Source organism: Callionymus lyra, chromosome 7 (assembly GCF_982586985.1).
Source record: "Callionymus lyra chromosome 7, fCalLyr1.hap1.1, whole genome shotgun sequence".
Lineage (NCBI taxonomy): Eukaryota > Metazoa > Chordata > Actinopteri > Syngnathiformes > Callionymidae > Callionymus > Callionymus lyra.
Window position 1 is genome coordinate 25,171,481 of NC_141824.1, and position 24,152 is coordinate 25,195,632.

Below are 24,152 nucleotides of genomic sequence, written 5' to 3' on the forward strand. Positions count from 1 at the left end.
ATTAGTAAAAATATGTCTCAATAAAAAACAGATACAAAACAGGAGAGAAATTATACAGATGTTCAAAAATGTTGCTTTCTGATGTATAAATTGATGGACAGACATTTAATTTGTTTCGTTTCTATCCTTCTTTCGGAAAATCATTTTAAATAGTTTCCTATGCCACTGGTACGTAACATCAGGTCTTCCAGGCTCCACTATGTAATCTTAAATATGTTTTACTCCTCATATAGTGAAGGCCACCTATGAGTCTCAGTCAGATAGCAGCAACTGTTACTCCAACACAATCGTTGTGTTTAATCCTTTCACGTCTTTTGTATACAACAGACAGTGGCAGGTCTCCACTACCATAAATAAAGTGGGATGAAGCACAGACTCTCTATGTTTACATGATCTGCAGAAAGCTACAGTATCCACAGTTGTTTTTTAATAAATAAAGAAGTAGCAGGTGAATAAATACATTTGTTTGATCGATTTAATGGTTCGAAAAACCCAGATGCAGATTATACACATGTGCATATATCGACTGTTCATCATGCATGAGGAGAATCTCTGAAATGTCAACGTGCAACAACTTTAAAGGAAACACAGCACGACACATCGCACAAGGACACACAACATATCACAGGACATAAATAAACCTGATAGACCACAGCAGAGGAGGATTTTTAAGAACGGCAGGAATGACCGGACAACAACAAATCATTTAAAGATAATTAAACTAGTGACGGTCTGATGAAGCTTCATGAAGCAGTGCCATGTTGTTTAGAGGTCAGTAGGTGGCGCCATGAGTTTAAAAATGATGTTATGTTTCATTAGAACAGTTGTATAAAATAAAGGAAAATAGTGCAGAGACCGCCATCTAGTGGTCTCTGAAAATAATGACACTGCTTCATGAAGCTTCATCAGACCATCACTAAATTTAAGGTAGTTCAGACATGAGCGGGAGTCAAATACTATGAATTGAACAACTCTGGTTTCTACACAGACCATTATGGAAGTATTTCAGTGCCATCAGAATAAGTTAACATTTGCCATCAGTTCAATTTTATACTTAAAATGTTGAAACTTTTATTTTTTTCATTTATTATGTAAAGCATTTAAATATTTATTTGAATAATTTAATTAAAAAATGTATATAACTATATTGAAAAGATGAATTAGTTTTCTTAATGAAAATATGAAAAAAATTCTATATATATATATATATATATATATATATATATATATATATATATATATTAAATAAATGCAAATTTCTTTACAATTTTACACAAAATGTTGGCAGAATTATACAATGACATCTAATGCACGAATGCTTCTTCCCAGATGCAACACTAATAGACTCAGGGACTTCATTCCTCATGCTATTTAATTCTTAGCTTGGGGGCAGAAGTGAAGTGAATAGATTCTATTCCATGTTAATCTTTGTATCCTTTGTCTTTGTTATTTTTTCTTTGATATATGTTCTTTATCTTCAGATTTAGGCTGTGTCATCTTGCACTTTGTTCTTGTTTTATGAACCTATCATCAGTGTTGCTGTGGGCTGGAAAAACAATTTCCTGAAGGAGACCTCCAGAGGGATCAATATCAAATCTATATTTTTATTGCGTTAAGAAGGATACGAATTGAAAATATAATTTAGAATTTTTATTTTTAAATTATTAGAATAAAAAAAATCATTACATTTAAACATCTCGATTTTTAAAATTCAATTATTTAATAAAAATGAATTGAATGACTGAATGAATTGATTAATTAGATCAATGATGATTAAAAAATAAATAAAAATAATTCATAGTTTTAACATTTGAAATGTTAAATTCAACGTTTTAGTAGAGTGTTGTCACTGATATACTCCCATAGACTCTTCCCTTTAGCTTTAAATGATTGAAAAACATCTGAAACTTTACGAAACATTTCTCAGCCTCTACACTTACTAAACTCCTCAGAGCTATTGGATATTCTGCAAGAACTCTTAATGCTTTTTCTCGTGTGGTGACAGCAGCATCTAACCACAATCCTCCAGCTCTTCCGCAGCCTGCACCTCTCTCTAGTGAAACTTAAAGACGAGAGCAAAAGTCTCAGCTCTCTTCTTGTCTCAGTTTCTGTTCTTCTCACCCTGGCTGAGCCACGTTTTCATTTGTGTCCGATCAGAGGTTCAGCAGCAGGATCTCAAACAACACTCTCAAAGTCACACAAAGGTCCCACATCAGGCGAGTTTAACTCGTTTTTCATATATTACATCTGGAAAAAAAACTTCATCTTCATTCAGGGGAACTGGACGAGCCAGCCGTACAGGAAGTGGACAGCTATAACCATCTATATACATGCACCAGGATATCCTGATGGTGTTTCAAGGTCATTAAAGCCACAGAACACGAGAGTAAAACGCCCCCTGCAGGCCAAACACCTTTGTGGACATAAAATAATCTTCTCTTCCACAGTAACGATTTGAAAGTTTGCTTCCGAATATTTGCGTAACGGCTCAAGTATTCTGTAACAACACTCCTGTGTATAAATCTCTTTTATTTCAGCACCATTAGGAGGATCATGAGTTTGGAACGCTTCCTTCATTTATTGAGACCGGACTTTTGAAGTTTCCCAAGTTATGTTTTCAAGCTCCTCAGTTTGAGAATTTCTCCAAAGTTATTTTGTTTAAATTAAGGATATCCAACGTCTAGTCCAGGGGGCGTTATCATCCCTCAATGTGATCTAAAGCACAGTTACTTTTTAAACAACCAAAAACTTTTTCTGTCTGTGTTCTGTACACAACTAGGGCGGAGGTAGCGATGGAGGCAGTTGAAATGAGTCCTGCTTGCATAAAAGTGAGTCTTTGAATCAATGTTTCTTCAGTGATGATGGCAGCGTAATGTCTCATCGTCTCTTCCTCTTGTTCAGTCGTCCCGAGCAGCAGACCGGTCTCTCTCAGGACATCGGTCAACTACGATACTGTCACGTCGCAAGGGGTGCATTGAATATGGTGATCCAGCGGCAGAGAGAGGGCGCAGTGCGTGGCGTTCTTCACGGCTCCTTTGCTGAAGCGACAGCTGAGGATGGAGCACAGGTGGCGGAACACGGATTTGCGGAAGATGATGAACACCCAGGGGTCCATGATGGGGTTGAAGGCGTAGAAGCGGAAGGCCACCAGGTTGGCGTGGTCGCCGCAGAACGGGTGGATGGCGTTGATGAAGCCTGCGATCTGAACGGAGAGACATGAATTAGTTAGAAAAGTCGATCACAAACCTGCAACGACAACCAGGTCTTGAGCTCGAACCAACAACATGAGCTTATTTATTTAGTTTTCAGTTTCACTATTGTTACATCTCATCCATCCATCCATCCATCCATCCATCCATGGAGTTGACTAACTTTGCCTACAATAAAAATATTATAAAAAGTGTAGAATAAAAAGAAAGAAGCTCTAATGCAACCATAAACTTTGAATTCTTAAGCATTTACTAAGGGAATAATAAACTATGTATGTGACAAACACGCTTACAATTCAACTTATATCTGACAAATATGTTAATTTTTTTTCTCACATCTTACTTTTCTTATATTAAAAAACATGAATACTATAATTATTATAATTATTATCATTTTAACGTCACCGTTCAAACCCTGTACAGCGGGTGTCCCACAAGGTTCCATTCTGCCGTTACTATTCAGCTTGTACATCAACAATCTACCCTCCATCTGTGACTTTATTGCAATGATAATCTCGCATTTTGTGTACTGCTTGCCATCATGGTCCCAAGCGAAACCCACAGTTTTAAACTTGCTTAGATATTTGCATAGCCAGGCCTTAAAAATCCTTGATCAAAAACCTTGGCATTACCACCATTGCTTCATCCTTGAAAAACTTGATAAGGTCCATAACATCCGTCCGGTACATAAAGTCCTTCATGATGCTGCCCCTCCTCCCCTAAAGAACTATGTACAGCCACGCTCTCAACTAACAAGCAGAGCTTTAAGGTCAGTGTCCAGGGACTGCAATGTTCCCAAAAGAAAGTCTTCTCTCAATCAGCCTTTTCATACAAAGGCATCAGAGAATGAAACGGGCTCCTAGACAATCTAATGAACAAAGCAGATGGACAGGTATTTGGCCATCAGATGACCTTATTAGATTGTACTGTGTTTTTGTATATTATTGTCTTCTTGCTTTATTTGTACGTTGATGTATTATGTAAACTGTCTGCATCTTTGTTGAAGACTACAGATGGAAATTAGCATTGTGCTAAATACTTTTAAATGATTAGAATGAGGATATGAAAACACTTCAATTATATTGAAAAATAAACAAAACAAAACGCTCTGAATTCATAATAATTCATTCAAATTTCTCTTTAATACCTTCAGAAAATTTATCAAGTCATTAAATATATTTAAAAAAAAAGGTTAAAAAATATGTTTCCACTTGTCGGAGAGAGTGAAAATAAAATGTCATTAATTGTCATTTTGAAAATGGTTAAAGTATAAAAAGTTTTGCTGAAATTTTGAGCATTTTAAGAAGACAGTAGAAAGTGTTTCTATGGACACAGACACACCACCTCAGAGAGGGTGAAGGTTCGACTGATTTCAGGAGCAATTTTCGTCATTTGTGCTGTAGATTGAAAAGTTCTGTGACAAAATGGTATCTTTGGAGACATTGGATAATTATATATTTTAAAAAAAACCCACTAATGTGTCAAACTCAACTGAAATGTAATAATCCCTGTTTTAATATATATAATATAATATAAATAAATACAATCTAACTCACTAAAGAAGCAGGTTAGCTTATTAGGTTAGCATTAGCTCACATTGTGAACACAAAACACCTCCTGACCTCTTGACCTCTCAAGAGTGGCTTTGAAAGTAGTGAGTCAACTGAAGAGAGGGACAGAAGCAGCTGTGGCAACACACTCATGTGGGTAAGATCACTCATTAGGTCAAAGAAAAGATCCAACCGGGGGGAACTAATGATGACAAATTGTTGGGGATTCCGAGAACAAAGCTGACTGCAACTCTGTGGATGTTCTAATCTTGTGGAGCCGTTTTTATCACTTGAGGTTTCCAGAAGTGTGTCGACATCCTGCATTAACCACAGCTATTAAGCACAGAGATCTGGCAACCCACAGATGAAAATGGGAGGAAAAACCCACACGAATAAACGACCCTAAACTCAGGGAGTTCGATATGGACCAGTATTAAAAGTTTGAAGTCTGCAGAGTCACCGAGCACAGAGTGGCAGAACACACACACACAATACTCCGCGCAGTAGCTACAAACTGTCAATCATTTCAAACAAACATCTTCACCCAGTGACCACACATTAGCAGCCTCCTCTCTTTTACAGCGCCAGGATACCACCCTGCCTCTTATGGTCCTCAGACCTGAGGCTCGCACAAATCACCGGCCGCCCGAGGTGTCGTCGCGTGTAAACAGCAGCGGATTTATGTGCGACTGTGGTTTAAGAGCCAAGCTGCTCTGCTGCGCCATGTGTTGACGAAGAGATGCTCGCTGCAGACTTCAAACCAAAGAGAGCTAGAAAAAGTCCTGACCTTCAATTTCATCTTCCTTCAATCTCCTGCTCATATCTTAAGTGCATTCAGGCCTTTTTTTTTAGTCATTGTCAAATGATTCACAATTCATCCTATGAAGGAGCTGAAACTGCATGCAAGCATGTGACATGCTGCCTCTCCATCATCACTTTCTTTTACCTTTTTTGCTTTATGCTTATAAGCAGAAGCACATAGACGTAAACATAGCTAAACGTTTCTACAAACTACTTTTGTTGAGAGACACTTAACTGGAAAATCAAATAAACCTTCCAATAAAAGTAAAGACTCTAATGCAACAATAACCTTTAAATGACAAAACATTTATTAATTAAATACTATTCATAAAATATAAGTGACCAATATGTTTTTATTTTTTTATTTTTATATTAGTCAAAAATAACAATAATAATAATTTAAAAAAATACTTTCTTGTAATGGAATATAAACATAACAAAATGCAGTGAATCAATATTAATTTGAATAAAATGGCCCTTAATCATCTTCAGAAAAGTTCAACACAAATATATAAACTTTAAAAAAAAAAAAAGGAAAATAAAATGTAGTTAATTATCATTTTAAAAACAATGAAATACATTTTAAAATTGTACATTTAAAAATCATCTGTCATTATTTCACATCAGTCAATAAGAAAATATAACTTTTAGTGAGTCAAAGTTTTTTCAATTCATGTTCCTGTAATAAGAGTAAAAAAAATCACATCATGAATCGTTTGCAGTAAAAAGAAAAAATGACATTATAAATATTAGAAAAGTTGTAAACCCATTGCTAGTTTCAGTTTGGAAAGTTCCATTTATTTTATTTACAATTTGTTAATAACACATGCATAAAACATTACTTTCTTTTTAAAACAAAACAAAATTAAAAAAAGAAACCCTACCAATCCACTTAGACTTTCAAATCCAATGATTTTTATTATTATTATATTTTAAAACCTCACAGATGTAGTTTCCTATAACCGCACACACTAAAATACATTAGATGCTATTTTCACCCAACAAGCTTTCAGGAACTCTGCCATGAAATGGAAGTCGGCCATCTATGACCGATAATTGTCTTCACGACTTCCTGATACTGTTACACGGCGGACATATTAGACACGGATGTGAGGAGCTGTAGAGCCTCTGGGGAGACATGAAGACAGACTGCAGGAGTTCTACGGAATGTCCTGTTAAGAAATGCGTCTGCTTTTATTCAAGATGATCAAAGAGAAATTGACAATATCAGGCTTTGGTTCATCTCGGGATGAACTATTAGACGTGTGATTTACTGTTTACTATGGTCGAGAGCGTCGCTCGGGATTTGTGGCGCCAAGAACATTTACAGAACACTTAATATCGAGTCTCTTGGAAGAGGTTGTGAAAACAATTATATAGATATATTTCAGTGTTTCTAATTTAAAGATGCCTTACTATGATGATAAAAAACTAAAAGAGGATCATTTATAAATCATGTCTTTAATGATCTGAAATATAAATCAATAAATAGACGCTAGAGAAATGAATTGTAAGATATGGAGAAACATCTTCCTTATTAATGCATATGCTATTAAAAGAATATATAAATATATATTAGAACATAGACCACAAATATATTGTACATTTGGACATTCAATCCTGAATATCTCATAAAAGCTAGTAGTAAATAGTAGCAAAAATAAATTGTATAAAATTATAGTAGTAAAATAGTAAAAAAAAGTAGTAAAAAAAGTTTGTTTTATTCTTTATTTGGACCTGATGAGAGCCGGATAAACACAAACTTCAGAACACGTGTCAAAACCTGGCCTGCCAAGTCATTTTATGTGTTAATAACATTATGTTCATTTTGACATATGACCTTAAAGATGTCAGTGTTTAAGATAAGTAACTAAGATATTAACAATCAAACAGAAACTTTGAATAACATTGAAAGTTAAAGGAAAGGGATTTGCTTGTGATAGAAGGGCGGACACAGAGATAGTTAAGATATATTGAACTTCCCAGAATAAAAAATAATAATCAATACTATCTGAACAAATCTCATACTTTCTGGTAAAGTTACATTTTGTTTGGCCCGCAACTAAAGGATGTTGTCCCCTGGTGTGATTGGGATTGACACCAGAGCTTAAGACAATTCTCCAGCCAACATTAGTCACTCCAAGGAAGCTTTCAATTTGGGCGGCGTCTCCACGCAACCTCGCCTAAGATGACGAGAAAGATTCCTCTGCTAATGGTTCAGGCTGAAATCACACTGACCTTTTTGACTTCCTGAAAGTGATGGGTGAGTCACATGGTTCAAGGACGCCTGAACTTTGTGTTGTGAGGTGATGGAGAGGTACGACAGGACAGAGGAACTGGACAGTGAGTTCAAGACAGAAAAAAGGGGAAGTGAGGCGCTGACGAGGCGTATTTACACATAATCAGTTTATTTTTTCTAACTGGGAAGTAAGAGTGAAGGCAACATGAACGTTTGTTTTGTGCATCCATTAGTGAGGAATGTCTTCAAGGATCTAAAGTAGCCATTTACCCTCTTAGGAGTGAAAGAGCAAGAAAACAACTTGCACCTGGAAGTTAAATGACAGTTTTTGTGTGGAAGTACGAGATGTCCGTCAAGAGATGTGGAATGTGTTGAGCCCGGAGAAAAGACTGAGGCAATAATAAAACTAGAAGAGCAATCGCAATAGCGCAGACCTCTGCTAAGCAGCTCATTTACACATCAACCTATTAAGAAAAATAAATAAATTCTGTCCATCCCTTTTCCTTCCTTATATATATATATATATTTATAATTTAAAATAACATTGCTATCAATATCAATAGCAATAGGAATAGCTTCTTTATGCACCACAGAGAGTGATGGATCCCACATTATTCTGTGGATCCACATGGATCTCAAAAATGTAATCATCTGTCGGCCCTAACATCAACACTTCCTAAATAAAACAAGTAATCAGTACATCAATTGTACAGCAACTACAGTAATTTACTTTTAGAAAGATGTCACATTACCTCCTTATTACCAGAGGTTACTAGTAAGCAACTTTCTACCAGTTTTTCTCTGGACAGGATCAGGGGGACAGAGCCTATCCAAGCTATGGGAGTCTGGAATCTTGATTTGTGTCTGTTATGAAACGTTACACAACGATGATGTGCTGACAGACGAGTCTATGCAGAAGTGCTGATTCAGCAACGACTGTTTGTTTGTTCCTTAAGCTCGATTGATCTGTTGATCGTTCGGTCTCCAGGGCAGTGTTAAAGCTAACTAAACGCTTGTTTTGCAGGTTTGAGTGAAAAGATAAAATCACTGATACTGACAAGACTCACTGAGAAATGAAGACGCTGCACTTCTGGTCAGTTGTGTTCATAAAGAACTACACAGTAACTAAAACTGGAGGAAGATCAATCTTCCTCGTCACAATTGGAGGATAAATATAGCATTTAAAAATGTCCCCACTGGTAACACCAATGAAAGGTCTTGACTTAGCAAACTTTGGACTTTTATGTGCAGGTGATTTTGTTGGTGTGGACGGACTTCAAACTGTTTCTGAAACTAAAATGGCTTGTGACAAAGGTTTGGGTGACAATTTTGCTTAAAGAAACAAAATCTGCAGAGAAGTCACCATTGCATTTTTCACATTTATTTAACAAGATTTATTTATGTCAGTAGACAGGCCAGGTTTTGAAACATGTGTTCTAAAGTTTGGCCCTTTATCTGGCTCTCATCAGGTCCAAATAATTTATATCAAGTCTAGAAAAATATCACAACTGGTAACCAAAGCTGCTAACAGCGTGTTAACAGATTTTGGACTTTACAAAAACATCTGTCTCTTTTCTTCATCTGTTGCAGGTAAAGTGTTGGCATACTCAGCTACAATAATACATTTGGGTTAAAAAAAACAAACGTTTATTAGTTATTTAAATACTAAACTTTACAAACATACATATCTTGGCAAAAGTTGCATCGTGTGACACTTGACAAAGACTGAAGTGAGACTTCAACCACAACATACACTTCCTTTAAACTTCATGATGTTTTACACACAGTTGAGGCGACAACAGGTTCCCTTTCTTGTGTCATTCTTGAACTTCTTGCCTGAATCTGGGTCCATAAATGAAAGCATCTTGTGTCAAGACCTTTTTCTTAATACGGGAATGAAGCGTTTATTGGCATTAATCTGAAGGCGTAATGATACTATATATATTGCGATACTGAAAGAATGTTATTAGTATTATCCAAGTACTTTATTCTGGTGTTGCAGAATTTACAGACCACATGACTTTTGACAAAGCCGTAACTGCTCTCATTTGTTTAGAAACCAAAATATGTACAAAAATCAGCTTTAAAAGCTGCTGGAATCAACTGTATCCTCTTGTCCTCAGTCACAGGATATCGTGGGATTTCATTGTTCCTTAGGCTGTGAAGGTAATGACTGCTGCCATCTAGCAGCTGGAAGTTTAACTTGCAACACAAAAATGAATGGTATTTGTAGACAAATATATATATTATTTTATTTGACACAGCCACTCTTATCCCAACACCATTGGACACTTCACAACAACAACTGAGAGGAACAAATGAAACTTCTTTGTGAGTCAACGCTGCTCTTTGTAGGCAGACACATTGAAAGAATCACTGCGACTCAAGAAGAAAATATCACAACGAAATAATGATTGAAAACATACGTTGATGTTCGGTCGTGAAAACAAAACAAGAATATGTTTGAAATCATCAACTTGATTTTAAGAGACAACAACTCATGCTCGTCACTGTGTCACTCATTTTTCGTTGTGACGTAGCACATTTATTAGGTTGTTTCTTTTTGTGGAAAAATGCTTGTGTGTGATGCGTTTTTGTTATTTTCTCTGCACGGCAGGTCCACAGTGGTTCTGGGAATAGTTTCAATCTGGTAATAAATGAGAGCTACAAAGGCTATAAAACATTTCCTGCCTGTGGCCAGAGATTCTCACAAATGATATCAGTGTTAGAAACTAATTTAGATCATATTTTTAATCAGTAAAGTAAATATGATGAAAAATATAGGATGAAATACAAAATTATAAACAAACATTATATAACTGAAAACAATAAATAAAGGGGCATCTTTCAACAACCTTTAATGTAATTTAAAAAACAGCCCCATTGAATCTGTTTCCATAGTAACACACTTTCAGTTATGATCTGTCAGTATAATTTTGGGGCTTTTTGTGTGCTTGAATCATAGTTTTAGATACACTTTAAAAACTATCAAGAAAATGTCACTTAAACCTAAATAAGTAGCAGAATTGCTTTTTGCTCTGGTTACTATTATTGATGTCACTGGTGCTATGATGGTAGCAAGTATCGTTATCAAGTAACTCTAGAACATGCTTTTATTGAGTCAAATAAAAGGCAAGTTTTTTTATACAACAGGCTCAAATAAATTCTAAATTCAAAGGATTGAATGTGAAGGAAAATGACACGTTCTGAGTTCAAGAGCCACAGAAAGTTTTGTAGAGAAGTTTTCTCCGGTTTGACCTCCTGGTTCTCCTCCCACATCTCCAACTACCACCACAACGTTTCCATAAACAACTTAAAATCTAAAACCCTTCCAGTCTACACTGGTGTTCCCCAGGGTTTGGTGCTCGCCCCCCTCCTCTTTATCATCCACATGCTTCTCATCGGCCATCACGGACTTCACTTTCACTGTTGTTGACGACAACCGGGTCTACATATCCACAAAATCTCCCCAGTCATCCTCTCCAGCATCACACACTGCATTTCCAAATCTCTCCGACCATGGATGGTCACTCAGTCATTCAGTCACCCTCTGGACTAAATACTACAATGTCCCACCAACAGCCACAGTGGCCCCCACTCTCTAGAACTTCCTCAACCTATCAGGAACTTCAGGCTTTTTAAATCATCCTCAAAAATACCTACCCATAATCGTCTTCTTGTACTTTAGTCCTGTCCCCTGTAAAGCCTCTGTGGGTCCTCAAAAGTGATCAATAAATATTATGTATTGTTAAGATTATTATTATATATTATTATCAAGTCACTTGGTAGCTCAAGAGGAAGACGATATTTGAAACATCTTCTCTTGTCTGTGCTGTGAGAATCTCATCTGTTGTTAACTGCTCTTCACGACTGTTAATCCCAAGCTGGAAACATTTTGTGGGCTCCCAGGGACTTTTAGGGGAATCCCAAACATCAGCATAGAAACAGGAATTCAACGGAGAACACGGGATCTCGACCAGTCGATCACAAGTGTGTTCAGGCCTGTAGATTTGATACAAAATAACTTAACTTAACTTAACAAACGTAGATCAAAAGACACACAATTACATTTGAACTGGAGCCTCTCGTTGCCGCCATGGCTCAACAGGGGAATACATCAGAAAGATGTATCGAAGTCAGTATTTGGGAAAATCCTGGTCATGTCCAAGATAAATTAATAAACAAATCCCCAGGTTCCGCACATTTTTTTTCATGGAAAATAGTTTCTTTCTTTTTAGCATCAAAACAACTCTCCCATCAAGTCTATTTAGGTGGTTAACTTCCCCCAAAAATAAACTGTTAATAGCCTAAAAGGCTTCACCAGAACGTAAACACGCACAAATCAGAACTGCCGAGTCAGCAGTCTCAGATGCATTAAGAAGTGACGTTGTTTACTTCGGTTGTGTTTGTTTGTTGGCACAAACGAAAGAAGCGACTGAAATCAAACGGCTCGTGAAAAGTCTCTAAACAACAACTGGTTGAGCAACTGAACACCAGGGTGTGGCGATCTTTTCAACAAAGGCTGCTGATAAACTGTGGACAGAGAGAAGTGAAAGGACGGACCTTGAACCAACATGCTATATATCAGGTCAACACAACACTTTAATGTCATGTTTGTTTACGTATCTTTTCAGTCTCTTTGCATATAAATGTTGTTAATGTTAACCTTTTTAATGGAAAACGTTTTAATTAAATATATTTTATTACCTTTCCTGTAAAGTTGTGTTGTTTTTATTCATTTTATTTTATTTTTCTCACATTGTTTTTTTTGTTTTGATAATTCGTTACCAAATTATTGCCATTTAATGATCATATTCTGTTTTATTGTTTTACCTTTTTTTCATAAAACATGTTTTTATTTTTTTTATTTTAAGGTTTTAAGCATTACATTTATTTAAGATCTGATGTTTGTTGATTGTATTTTCAAGCTCCTTTTATGTTTTAAAAATTATAAGACTTCTATTATATATCTTTAGTCTTTTATATAGATTTTATACAAACATCGTGACTCCAGATTTCAATCTAAAGCCAGAAATAAAGAGTAAAATGAAGAAATGTGCAGAAAACAAGAGAATCTTTGTTTTAACCTGAGGAGAAAATATTGAGCGAATCAGAGGAACATCCATCATCATCTTCTGTCTCCAATGTCTTAAAATTGATTTTTATAGAAGCCTCTTATTAAATTTTGCTTTGTTTTTTCATTTATAATTTGTCATCCCAAATTAAATAAGCAGCTAGAACCCTGTGAGGGGTCTAGTTATCTATGAGAGCGACAGATTTACCTCTCGTCGACTCCGCAAATCATCTCCCGGAGCCGTGGGCAGACAGAAGGCCGATAATATCCTCTAGGAATCAATAAGATTTTATCACCCTCAATGTCATAACAGCCAATAAGGGGAGTCCAAGATGTATTTGTTTGGTGAGTTCACAACATAGGCTCACTCGTATTTCACTGCTGGAATCGAAAAATAAGTAAAAAGTGTTGATGTATTGATAATGAACCTTCACTTTGAAGTTAAAGTGATGAGGAAGAAGTGGTTTTGAGAAGATACGTCTATGCAGCTACTGTCTCTTCTGAATTAGAGTACAAGGCAATATGACCTCACCACACTGAAAAACATCCTCACTATGTATGTCCACTCTATTTCTATTTTAACGGTACATGAAAAGGAAAGTATATAACATTGAAATATTCAAAGAATATAAGCTATTATTTTTCAACTGAACCCTTTTTAATGCTAATAATGTGTAATACAGGGTGAGTTTGAGTGAACGTCATAGTATAATTCATCTCAACTGTACCAGTGTTAAAACAAATAACCACCTCAAGTTGATTTAACATAAAACAGGAGTAAACTTTCATGTCAAGGTTTAGCTAATAGTAACAAATATCTGCTCACATCAGTGTGTTTACACAATTTAAAATTTTACTTTTGTTTACCGTCAACATCTCTAACTGTGGCACAACTAGCACTGGCTTAGGCTGGGCACCTTGACCCAGAGGAAACACAAGGGATACCACAAACACATTTGATTTTGGGCCTATGGGTCACTTTGTCCCTGAGATAACATAAGGGTTAAACACCCAAATGTTTCCTGATTCAATACCCTGATTCAACACAATAAATATACTTTAATGCTGAAAGTGATTTCATGAGATGAAATATGAGAAGCAAGCAATCACACTGAAGAAAGTTTGAAATTTAACTATTTTGTTAAGGGTTTCAAACTTCTGCACCCCACTGGATACCACCAATTTAAACATTTATTCCTGATTTATAAAACTTAATTTAGTCTTTCTCTTTATGGCATAATAAAGTAGAAAAAATACTTTGTGAGCCCTAAACTGCAATGTCCTGGATCTGCCCCAGAGCCTCCTCCCAGTATTGCACAAAAATATTTTAAGGATTAAATCTTCTTCTAAATTTAATCTCAAAACATTAATCTATTTTTATTCTGTCAGCAGTTCATATCCCTTCAGCACCTGCTCACCTGGCTACGCTCTCTAGCCTGAGGTTGAAGTGGAACCACATCAATCTAATACACCTTTGTTTTTCCAGATAAACGGGATGAAACGTGGCCGCGAAGGCGACTAGAGCGAGCGAGAGAAGCCTGCAGCGCTAACGTCTTTCTCAGCGTGTGCTCGAGACGATGTTAAATATATCTGCCCCAGGGTCGACGCTCGCTCTCCCATCGTCCACTTCTAACATAAACGCATCCTCGTGTCTTCGTGTCGCCCGAGCAGATTACCGACCAGAGGCTGCGAGGAACTTTACATGAGTGATGATAACATGCTGCATACTTCTGCGGTCATGTCTGGACCTGCTGTACCGCTACTGGATATGTTGGACTCAACAGGTTCGAAGACACGGCAACTTAATATCTGTGTTGTGCTGCTACACTGCTGCCCTCCAGGCACGGCCTTCATTACACTTAATCATCCTTATCGCAACACCACCTGTACCCCTCCAGGATATTCCATCATTTATAGTTAGTTATTCATGTTTCATACATTGATCAGAGGGGAACACCTTGACTTCTTGAGAAACAGAACAAACCTGCGCCAAAGTCGATTAAATCTCTCGACAGCCCAACGAAGCTGCAGTTAGCGATATGGTTAGCTAGTAGAGGTTTAATAAAATGCAGACACAATTAAATGTTGTATTTTTTTCACCATACTGTATTGATATTTACCACGATTGTAAAGATTTTTATTATTTAAAATTAACATGCAAATGTAAGATCCTGCAGGTTCCTGGCTGAGGACGAGAGGATACAGTCAACTCCAGCAGCTTTTAAAGCTGATGTTTGGGAATATTTTGGTAACAAAACAATTGAGAGTCATGCGATCTGTAAATTCTGCAACACCATAGTCAAGTAGTCTGGCCCTATATCGTGATACATCACACCCCCCTAGTCAGTTCAGTTATTTCCTGGTGTAAAACTTACACAGTAAATCTATTCTATCCTACTTCTGACATCATTTGTCACAGAGAGAGATGAACACCTGCTACTTCTTGGCTGTGTAGTTAGCTATGTATTATCTAGTAATAGCCAGAGACAATTAGTAAAGTTCGGGGCTATTCAGCTAAAGAAACTGCGGGCCATAGCTGGCCCTTTAATCAATATGGAATTGCCATTCACACGTAAATAATACATGCATGAAAAAGCCAATAAAGGTGAAGTTCACTTTAACAGTAAGCTTGATTTTAGGTGACGCAACATCTTAAAGTGAGGTAAAGTTGACAAAATATCTAGACAAAGCTATGTGCCTTTTTGTGTCACGATGTCTGTGCCGTCATTAAACTATTTCAATACAATAGAGCTAAATGATTATTTGCCTAAAATTCAACAGCAAATAGTAGTAAAGAGGTTGGACGTGAAATTTGAGTTGAATAACGCGGGTGTAGGTGAAGATGATAGAGATGATGACGTAGATGTAACACAATCTAGTGCTGAATGAAATACAATGTTTCAAGTGATTAGACTGTGTGTGTTTGTCTTGCAGTGAAAAGGGCACATCAAAGATTTACAAGCAGTTTATTGACCCGATTATTGATCTGCACAAGAAGAGCACTGGTTGTTCCCACGGGAGCCAAAGAGAAGAATTATTGTTTGTCCTAAAAAGCCAGTGAATGTTGTACCTGTCAGAAGCTAAGGATTATCGATGTGATGTGATAATGGAAATGCTGACTAAGGAGATGAGGAAATTTAGTGCAAACATTATCTGTTTAGAAAGTAGCATGAGTGGAAAATGAAGAAGGTCAGATCTTTTGTTTTCTTTTGCTTAACTCTATCGGGTTATGGGGGTAGCTGCCGGAGCAAAGAGGGCTCGGACCTTCTTCTACCCCAGGGGTGGGCAATTACATTTCGTCAGGGGCCACAATTTATACAGTGGTTGTGTTTATGGGCCATCAAGCAAAAATAAAGAAGCCAAAAATAAAGAAGCTAAAAGTTTAAATTCAAGCCTAATATGCTAAAATCTTTTTATCCATTTAAATTCATGTTATATACTGTACATTTTATTTGATATAAAAGCACCATTTCCCAATCTTTTACACACAAAAAACAAGGGACATAAATCCTAAAACAAAAGCCCTATACTCATATTTAGAGACTCGAGATGAATAAAATGTTGTCCCCGGGCCACACTTTGCCCAGTTGTGTTATACCCAGACTCCCTTTTCTGGGGGGAATACGAGGTAAAAACATTAGGTAAGACATTATGGGAAAAATGAAGCCCTCATTTCCATTTCACATGTAAATACCATTTTATTAGTTTAACAAAACACCTTTTTTTACTGAAAAATACATTGAAAATTGTTCTCACAGTAAAGAGGATGAAAGTGAGATACGAAGGGGAAACTTTTCCCAGCACAGTGACAGACCACCAGATCACGAGACGATCAAAATGTTTTTGTTTTCCTTCTAACATCAAAACAAACATTAAGGACTCGTTTATAGAGTTCACAGCACCTTATAAACTTGAAGGTTAACGATCGTGTCGTTGCTTTACGACTGAAATCTTGAGATCCTCTTAAGGATTCTTTCAGGATGATCGACGAAGACAATGTGGATTCAATGTTCCTGAGGACGTAATGATCGGCTGTTACGCCCGTGCCGTTGTTCAGTCATCGGTTGACACGGAAGTCAATATATATGCAATCAGCCTGAACGTGTCATCATCTGTGCAGCACATGTATGGCCTCCCAAGACCTTTCCGTCACCTTCAACACTGTCGGGTGACTCACTGTCTCTATGGGTGTCTCTATCTACTGCACCATCACTGAGAAGACACTAGAGTTTATTCCAGATGTTTATCTTCATCTTGACAACTGGTATCTGTGTATGATGGATGGATGGATGGATGGAGGGATGGATGGATGGATGGATGGATGGATGGATGGATGGATGGATGGATGGATGGATGGATGGATGGATGGATGGATGGATGGATGGATGGATGGATGGATGGATGGATGGATGGATGGATGGATGGATGGATGGATGGATGGATGGATGGATGGATGGATGGATGGACGGACGGACGGACGGACGGACGGACAGACAGACAGACGGATGGATAAATAAACAATTGGTTAATCCATGGTTGGAGTGAACGTGAACAATGACATCATACACAGGTTTATCTCAGAACTTACAAAATAAAACCCCTGATCGATAGGAACCTTCTTCACAGGCAGACAAGAAAACAATATCAGTATTAAGGAAACTTCATTGACTTCAGCGATCTCACAATGAAAGGTTTCAGGGAGGTCCCCTCAGTAGGTTTCTTGCATATAAAATACATTAGTCATATATCTATATCTGTTAATTTGGACTAGGTAAGGTACTCGTCCCTCATGGTTGATCACCCACATTGGTTAATACTGATGGAAAACGTGGAGTCAATGTGAAAATAGATATAAAATATAGTTTTTCTTATAATATTTACACATTTTTCCACCCAATTTTAAATTGAATTGTATTTTTTTTGTGTATGTTAATTATTGGGTAAGTACAGTACATTGAATCTTGTTAATTCTTGGTTTTTTTGTCTTTATGGTGGGTGGGTGAAGGCTCTCATTTTATGAATCATATATATTCTAATTAGTAATGTAAAAAATAAATAAAATATAGAAATAGATGGAAAATGTATAATAATTAAACACAAATGGATTAAATTAATAAAAACTAGGTTGTTTTCACCCCAGAAGTAACACCTATCTTGTGTTGATACTTTTGAAGGCAGAAAGAATCAAAAATATATTCTTAACAATGTTACATTTTATATTATTATTATATTACTATATGGTTTTGATACAAACAACTATAAAAACAGCTGTTGCAGTGCATTAATGGAATTGTATTTGAGTGCTTTGTACCTGTTGTTCATGAAGCTACAAACGTTATGAAGCTGATATTCTTAATTAAATTGAAACCCATGAACCTTGTCACACATTTCTTCACGTCTTGACCCAGTACGCACCCGTCACACTCAACTGCTTTATTGTTGTTACTGCACACAAACACAATATCAACTTGCAAACACAATCGTCCGTTGGGAGGGGCGCCTGCGATTATTTTTCACTCCGCTCACTTTCCACGCACTTTACAAGAACCTGATCTGACACATCCGTCACAGCGTTGAGACCTCAATTCTTCAGAGAAATTATTATATTTTTGTTGTGCATCCGTCGTTAAACACTGGACAAGAAAAGGAAGTGTTCACTTCCTGACATCTGTTTGTGATTTCTCTCCATTTCTCTGGTGTATTAAATACACCCGAGTACAGTGAAGTTTGACTACAAAAAAAAAAGTTTTTGAAGCTTTCTTGCCTGTTGAGAAACCTCAGACGGTGACCAAAACCTAGAGACGTGACACAAACAGATGCGTGTTCAAAAGCATGAGGTCATAGGTGGCGACCTTTAAGATCAGGCAACAGATGATCGTCCAGGATTCCTCAATTTCTTGGGTTGCCTAAGACACATGAAAGAGGAACCAGTTTCATCTGTCCAGACGTAGTTGAAAGACGATGTGTTACAATATTTGGCTGATACTCCTGAGAAAACTTCACTTCTACTCTCTTTGAACTCCAAATGCAATGGAAGCATGAGGAAGAAGAATTGTTCATCTGCCTAAAGCCACAGCGGGAAATACTTTTTGAAACATGAAAATATTTTTATTCAGTGGGTATGAGAAAATACAGATACACTTAAATATTGGAATAACATATTAAACAGAACTGGTTCAATTTTTTTGAGCTTTCTAATCAGGTTTTATTTTGATCAAAGTTCTTTTTTGGTTTGTATTTCAGTATAGTATTAATCAAATAAAATAGATTTTTATTAACAATTAAGACGCAAATATTTACTACCTTCAATTTTGTTTTGCAATGAAACTTACGGCCGCTAGATGGCCGCAGTCGTTACGTCCCCTTGCAGCTAAAGGAAAGATCAAATCCTGCGACTGAGGACGAGAGGATACAATCTACTCCAGCAGTTTTTAAAGCTGATGTTTGCAAATAATTTGTTTTAATAACAAATGAACTGTCTCTCTGATACTGTATCTGATATACATGTATATTTCTGATACACACCATAAGATGCTTTAGAAGTCCGAGCCTTTTCAACTCTACTAACACAGCTTCTTGTCTTTGTGTTCCCAAACCAACACAACTTCCTCCACCACTCTTTGTTGCTACTCTTCTGTCACCTGTTCTACGGAGCATGGACTCTCTTCTTTGCCTTATTTACTCTTTCACAATAATGGAGGCCATTTTAAGGTGACAGCTGTTGAAACACGTCATGATGACCAGTCAACACAAACCAATTAAAAAGCTGATGTCATGTGGTTTCCACAGGTAAGACCAGACGGTATCAATGCGTGACTTTATACATTCTCCACCAACGCAATTTCAGCCTTAAGCTATGATTTTCTTCGCGTGAGACATCTGCTTATCTGTAAGTATCCTGCCTCATTGTTACTCTTCAGTTTGCACATGCCTGCAGGTTATTTTCTGTTAAAATCATTTCCCTTGACCTATTTTCATCTACACATGTAGCTTAAAACTTTCCAGAGCAAACAAACCACCGCGAGAAAGACAAACCCTAAACCAACCAATCGTGAGGCAGAACAGTTTTTCTTAAAGGTACAGTTCATGCCAACCACACGGCTGGGGAAGTCCACCCTCAGGGTAAGGCGAGTCCCGACCAGTCCGCCGAGGTTCTCAGGTGTTTTTTTGTGCCACGCTGCGGAAGTTTCGACCGTTAAAAGAGAAGTCAAAACAGACGTTGACACACGCCTCCCTCAGGCGTCGCCGCGATTATTTATTGGACCATTAGACCGAATGAAAAAATGGTTGAGCGGGTGCAGAAGGCACAGCAACAACATGTGTATACATCAACTCAGGGGAAGGAATTTGTTTTTATTAGAGCCCACACAAGCCTAATAAACAAGATCAAAGCTAATTTATCTGAGGAAGGTGATGATGGTTTTTCTGACAGCAACTCTGAGGGTTCAATTGATCGTCATGAAGGGGTTAAACTGTGATAATAACCGTAATTTTTCCTGATCGTGTTGGACAATGTTTTCGTAATTCGAAGCAGCAAGACTCTCTAAAACCATCTATCATTTGATGTCAAAAACACAGATCAATCCATAGTCACTGCTGAGATGCATTGCAGCGGACAGGTAAGCAAGTAGAGCACAGACCACCTGTGGAGTTTTGCTTAGATCAGATATTTGGCCAGTTTTTACGAAAAAAAAACATTTTTTTTCAACAACAACAGTAGTCTCCATAGGTACCAGTTTGTGAGGCATTTGTTACCAACCACATATAAATTATTTATGTAATTCCAGTTTCATTGATTATTTTGTGTTTACACATCAAGGCGCTTGTTTCAGTGACGGTTATCTTTAAAATACTAAAATTGAGTAACTCAAACTCTATATGGTTTATTTTTTACTATATTTTCTCTGAAGGTCTGTCTATGTTCATTTATCGCCCTTTTAATCGGTTTAAAAGGTCCAGAACCCTCAAGTGACAAGACAAAAAATGATCAACATTAAACAATCATTATATCAGTCCACGGACATGATTAATGGTGCGTTCAGAACAGATTGATTCTTGAACAAATCTATATCATACAGATGGTAACAAACTGATGTTTCATTTTAATTTTGTCTGTCACATCTTTGGACAAACACGTCTCCCAAAACCCCTTTGAATCAACTTGCATTTGACAGTAGACGAAGAGCAGACTGTGAAAACTGGAAAAAAAAAGGGCAATTGCTCACGAAAATCACTACTTTTTTCTTTAATTGCCAGCTAGAAATCATGTTCTATTTTCACAGAAATGATTTTGAAGTATTTTAACCCCCACTAGACTTAGCAGATCGAGAGAAGAATGAGAATCTGACCAAACACCTGTCCAATAGTATTTTGGTCTTGTCCTTATCTGTAACAATTTTAGAACGAAGGAAGCGAGCTCATCTTTAAGGTATTGGATATATAACTGGTGCAGTCAAACACATTAATTTTTCTGACAGATAAGATTTTCTCAAAAATTGGGACAATATCCACCACGAACATTTGAGATATAACTAGGACTACTCATTATGAATGACTGAATCCAAATTACTTCTTGTTTATTTTGTAATTTTATATGTTTCAACAGTTACGCCAGATTAGGACTGGGTTTCGATCTAAAATCAAATCGATACTTGGGCTTCTACCAAAGTATACTTTTTTCAATACCGATACAGTTCTTACAAAAAATGTAATTATTAGCATATTATTACACACATCATTAGTTTAATTGTTGAGCTTTGAATAATTACCACGCTATGCTTTTTTGTCACAGAAAATATTAAATACTTGTGAATCTGATGTTGAAAAAGAACAAACAAACTCACTACTTCGTCCATCACGGCTCCCATACTGGCGAGAAGACCAACATTTAGGTCATCTTGTGATTGTTTCAAGCATAGTACGATCACACAGATGTTACAGCCAAAATACCTTTTACTTGGTACTAGGTAAGCATTTGGGTCGGTGCCACTAAAAAAACTATTATGAGTATAAGTATTATTTAAATATATTTGTTTATCTGTAAAGGCTCGAGGGAATAGATGGGACTCACCGTCAGTGGCAGCGAGCAGACCACGAAGATAAGAGTGATGAGCGCCAGCAGGACCAGGTGGTCCATCTCCTCTTCCCCATGACCAAACCAGGCTAGACTTATCTTCCGTCTCCGTCCCGTCGTCCCCATGGATCCTCGTCGGATCACCTGACTGCGGTGCATCCGACAGAGGCTGACGATGACCGAACCGTTGCACAGGAACACGGCGAATATCAACAGCGCCATGAGCGTGGAGTAGGACAACGAGAAGGCCAGGACCAGGTTGGGATTGGCCTCCTCGTTGGCGTCCATGTCAATGAAGCACCACGTCCCGGGACAGTACTGCCGGAACCTCCCGTAGCCGCTGTAGGGCAGCAGACAGAACGCCAGAGAGAAAAGGTAAATAAAGAAAAGCGCCAACTTGGCAAAGTTGGGCCGGATGTGCTCGGAGTAGAAGTATGGGTGGCTGATGGCCAGGCATCGCTCCACGGCCATGGCACACAGGATGAGGGTGGGCGCCAGACCGAAGAAGCTCATGGCGAACCCGAACAAGTTGCAGAGGCTGACGTCCCCCAGTCCTATGAGGGAGATGTTCCGGGCGTAGCAGATGAAGACGGGCGGGCTCAGCAGACAGGTGCCCAGCAGGTCGGTCAGCGCCAGGCCGGTCACCAGGATGCAGAAGACCGAGGACCTGGACCGGTGCTCCCTCTGGTGCACCCCCAGGATGAAGAGGGCCAGCAGGTTCCCCACCACCCCGGCCAGGAACATGATGATGCTGACCGAGGGCTTCCCGTCATCCTTCACGGTCATGTTGTTGGTGCAGGTGATGTTGTGGGCGCACAGGTCGTTCGACGTCATCTTTTGGGTCAACTCGGAACCAATTGAACTATCTACCCTGAGCTCGTCATGTCCTCGCAGCTCATCCTTCAGCTCCGAGTCTGAAGAGACGAACAACTTTCATACATTCACTCTCGTCCAACAGGCTTCGAATCTGACTCACCCCCGCGCGCGCTCCACACGTGGCTCCCGAGGACAGATATATTTGGAGATTTTACGCGCCAGTACCGCGGAGTAGATCCACAGTTTGGCGCAGAAGTGTTTCTCCTCCTCAGAGAGACTGAGGCTCTCAGACTGTGCGAGGCTCACGCTGGCCCCGCCCACTCCCACCTCGCACTGATGACACGCCCGCCGGGCGAGCAGGTCCCTCTGGGGGCCACATGAGTCACGCCCCGATGGATCGTCGATGCGAGAGTGATGTAGGAGAGCTCTGGTCGGGGGACACAAGATAAACGATGTTAAAATAAGCATGTGAAAAATGTTGGATGAGAATCACGTGATGTCTCAGTACTTGGTTCATTATGGTCACAGAAAATAGAAATCAGACCAAATGAAGATTTATCGTGATATTATTAAATTTATAAAACTGTCATGTTAAGTGTTATAACCAGTTTTTTATTTATTAAAAAAAAAAAAAGAAAAAAAAAGAGTGATGACAAATAAGCTCATCCGTTTTTTATGTTGATTTATTTGTTACAATCTCCTTCTGTTCTTAACGTAATTTTCTGTAAACTCTGTGATTTTAAAACGCATACATATGGTTTTTAAACATCACTCTACGTATAATCGCAGAGTTTATAACAACCATTAAACATTTGTAACTGTAATCAACCAAATACTAAAAACCAATATTCAACTGAAATTAAACAGTTTTCAACTTTAAGCAAAAAAAAAAAATCAATGAATCAAACAGTTTTAACTGAAATCAAACCATTTTCCATTATAATCAAACAAATCTCAACTGAAATCAAACAATTTTCCATTATAATCAAACGAAATTCAGCTAAAATCAAACCGTTTTTATCTGTGATCAAACCAGGTTTTTTAAAAAAGGAGCATGATCAGAGAGAAGATTAGGGAATACTTCTATTTCTCTGGACAGAATATATACTTCAGCTTTTGATGAGTCAATTATATGTGTCATGTGATCATTTATTCACGTCATATCATAATATGTGTAATAAATAATAATAACAATAATAATAAAATAATAGCCTTTTTAATTATGAAATGCCCATTGTTGCAAAAATGTAAATTTATTTATTGGAATTTGAATCTTACTGGATTATACATCACCTTCATGTGGAACTTTTCATATTCGTGCGAGTCATATTGCCATGAACAAACATCTTCTCTTCTGTTGGGTAAATGTAACAAAACAACACTGTTGTTG

The 24,152-nt window shown here is 37.6% G+C and overlaps 2 protein-coding genes across 2 annotated transcripts in view; both read right to left on the minus strand.

Annotated features, from left to right (window-relative positions):
- Positions 1-24,152, minus strand: part of calm3a (calmodulin 3a (phosphorylase kinase, delta)) — a 224,469-nt gene that overhangs the window by 185,016 nt on the left and 15,301 nt on the right. The window lies entirely within an intron of this gene.
- ptgir (prostaglandin I2 receptor) lies at positions 1,290-23,021 on the minus strand. Its single transcript, XM_087796208.1, has 3 exons — positions 22,923-23,021; positions 21,944-22,860; positions 1,290-3,202 (listed from the first exon to the last, which is right to left on the minus strand). The coding sequence occupies exons 2-3, from the start codon at positions 22,778-22,780 to the stop codon at positions 2,945-2,947; spliced, it is 1,095 nt and encodes a 364-aa protein (XP_087652334.1). The 5' UTR covers positions 22,781-22,860; positions 22,923-23,021; the 3' UTR covers positions 1,290-2,944.

Bases quoted from the DNA above. Each gene is read 5' to 3' on its own strand.
- ptgir (XM_087796208.1), bottom strand. From the start codon at position 22,780: ATGACGTCGAACGACCTGTGCGCCCACAACATCACCTGCACCAACAAC. The intron at 3,203-21,943 runs GTGAGTCCCATC...CTCTCCGTTCAG, and splicing joins TCTGCTCGCTGCCACTGACG to ATCGCAGGCTTCATCAACGC.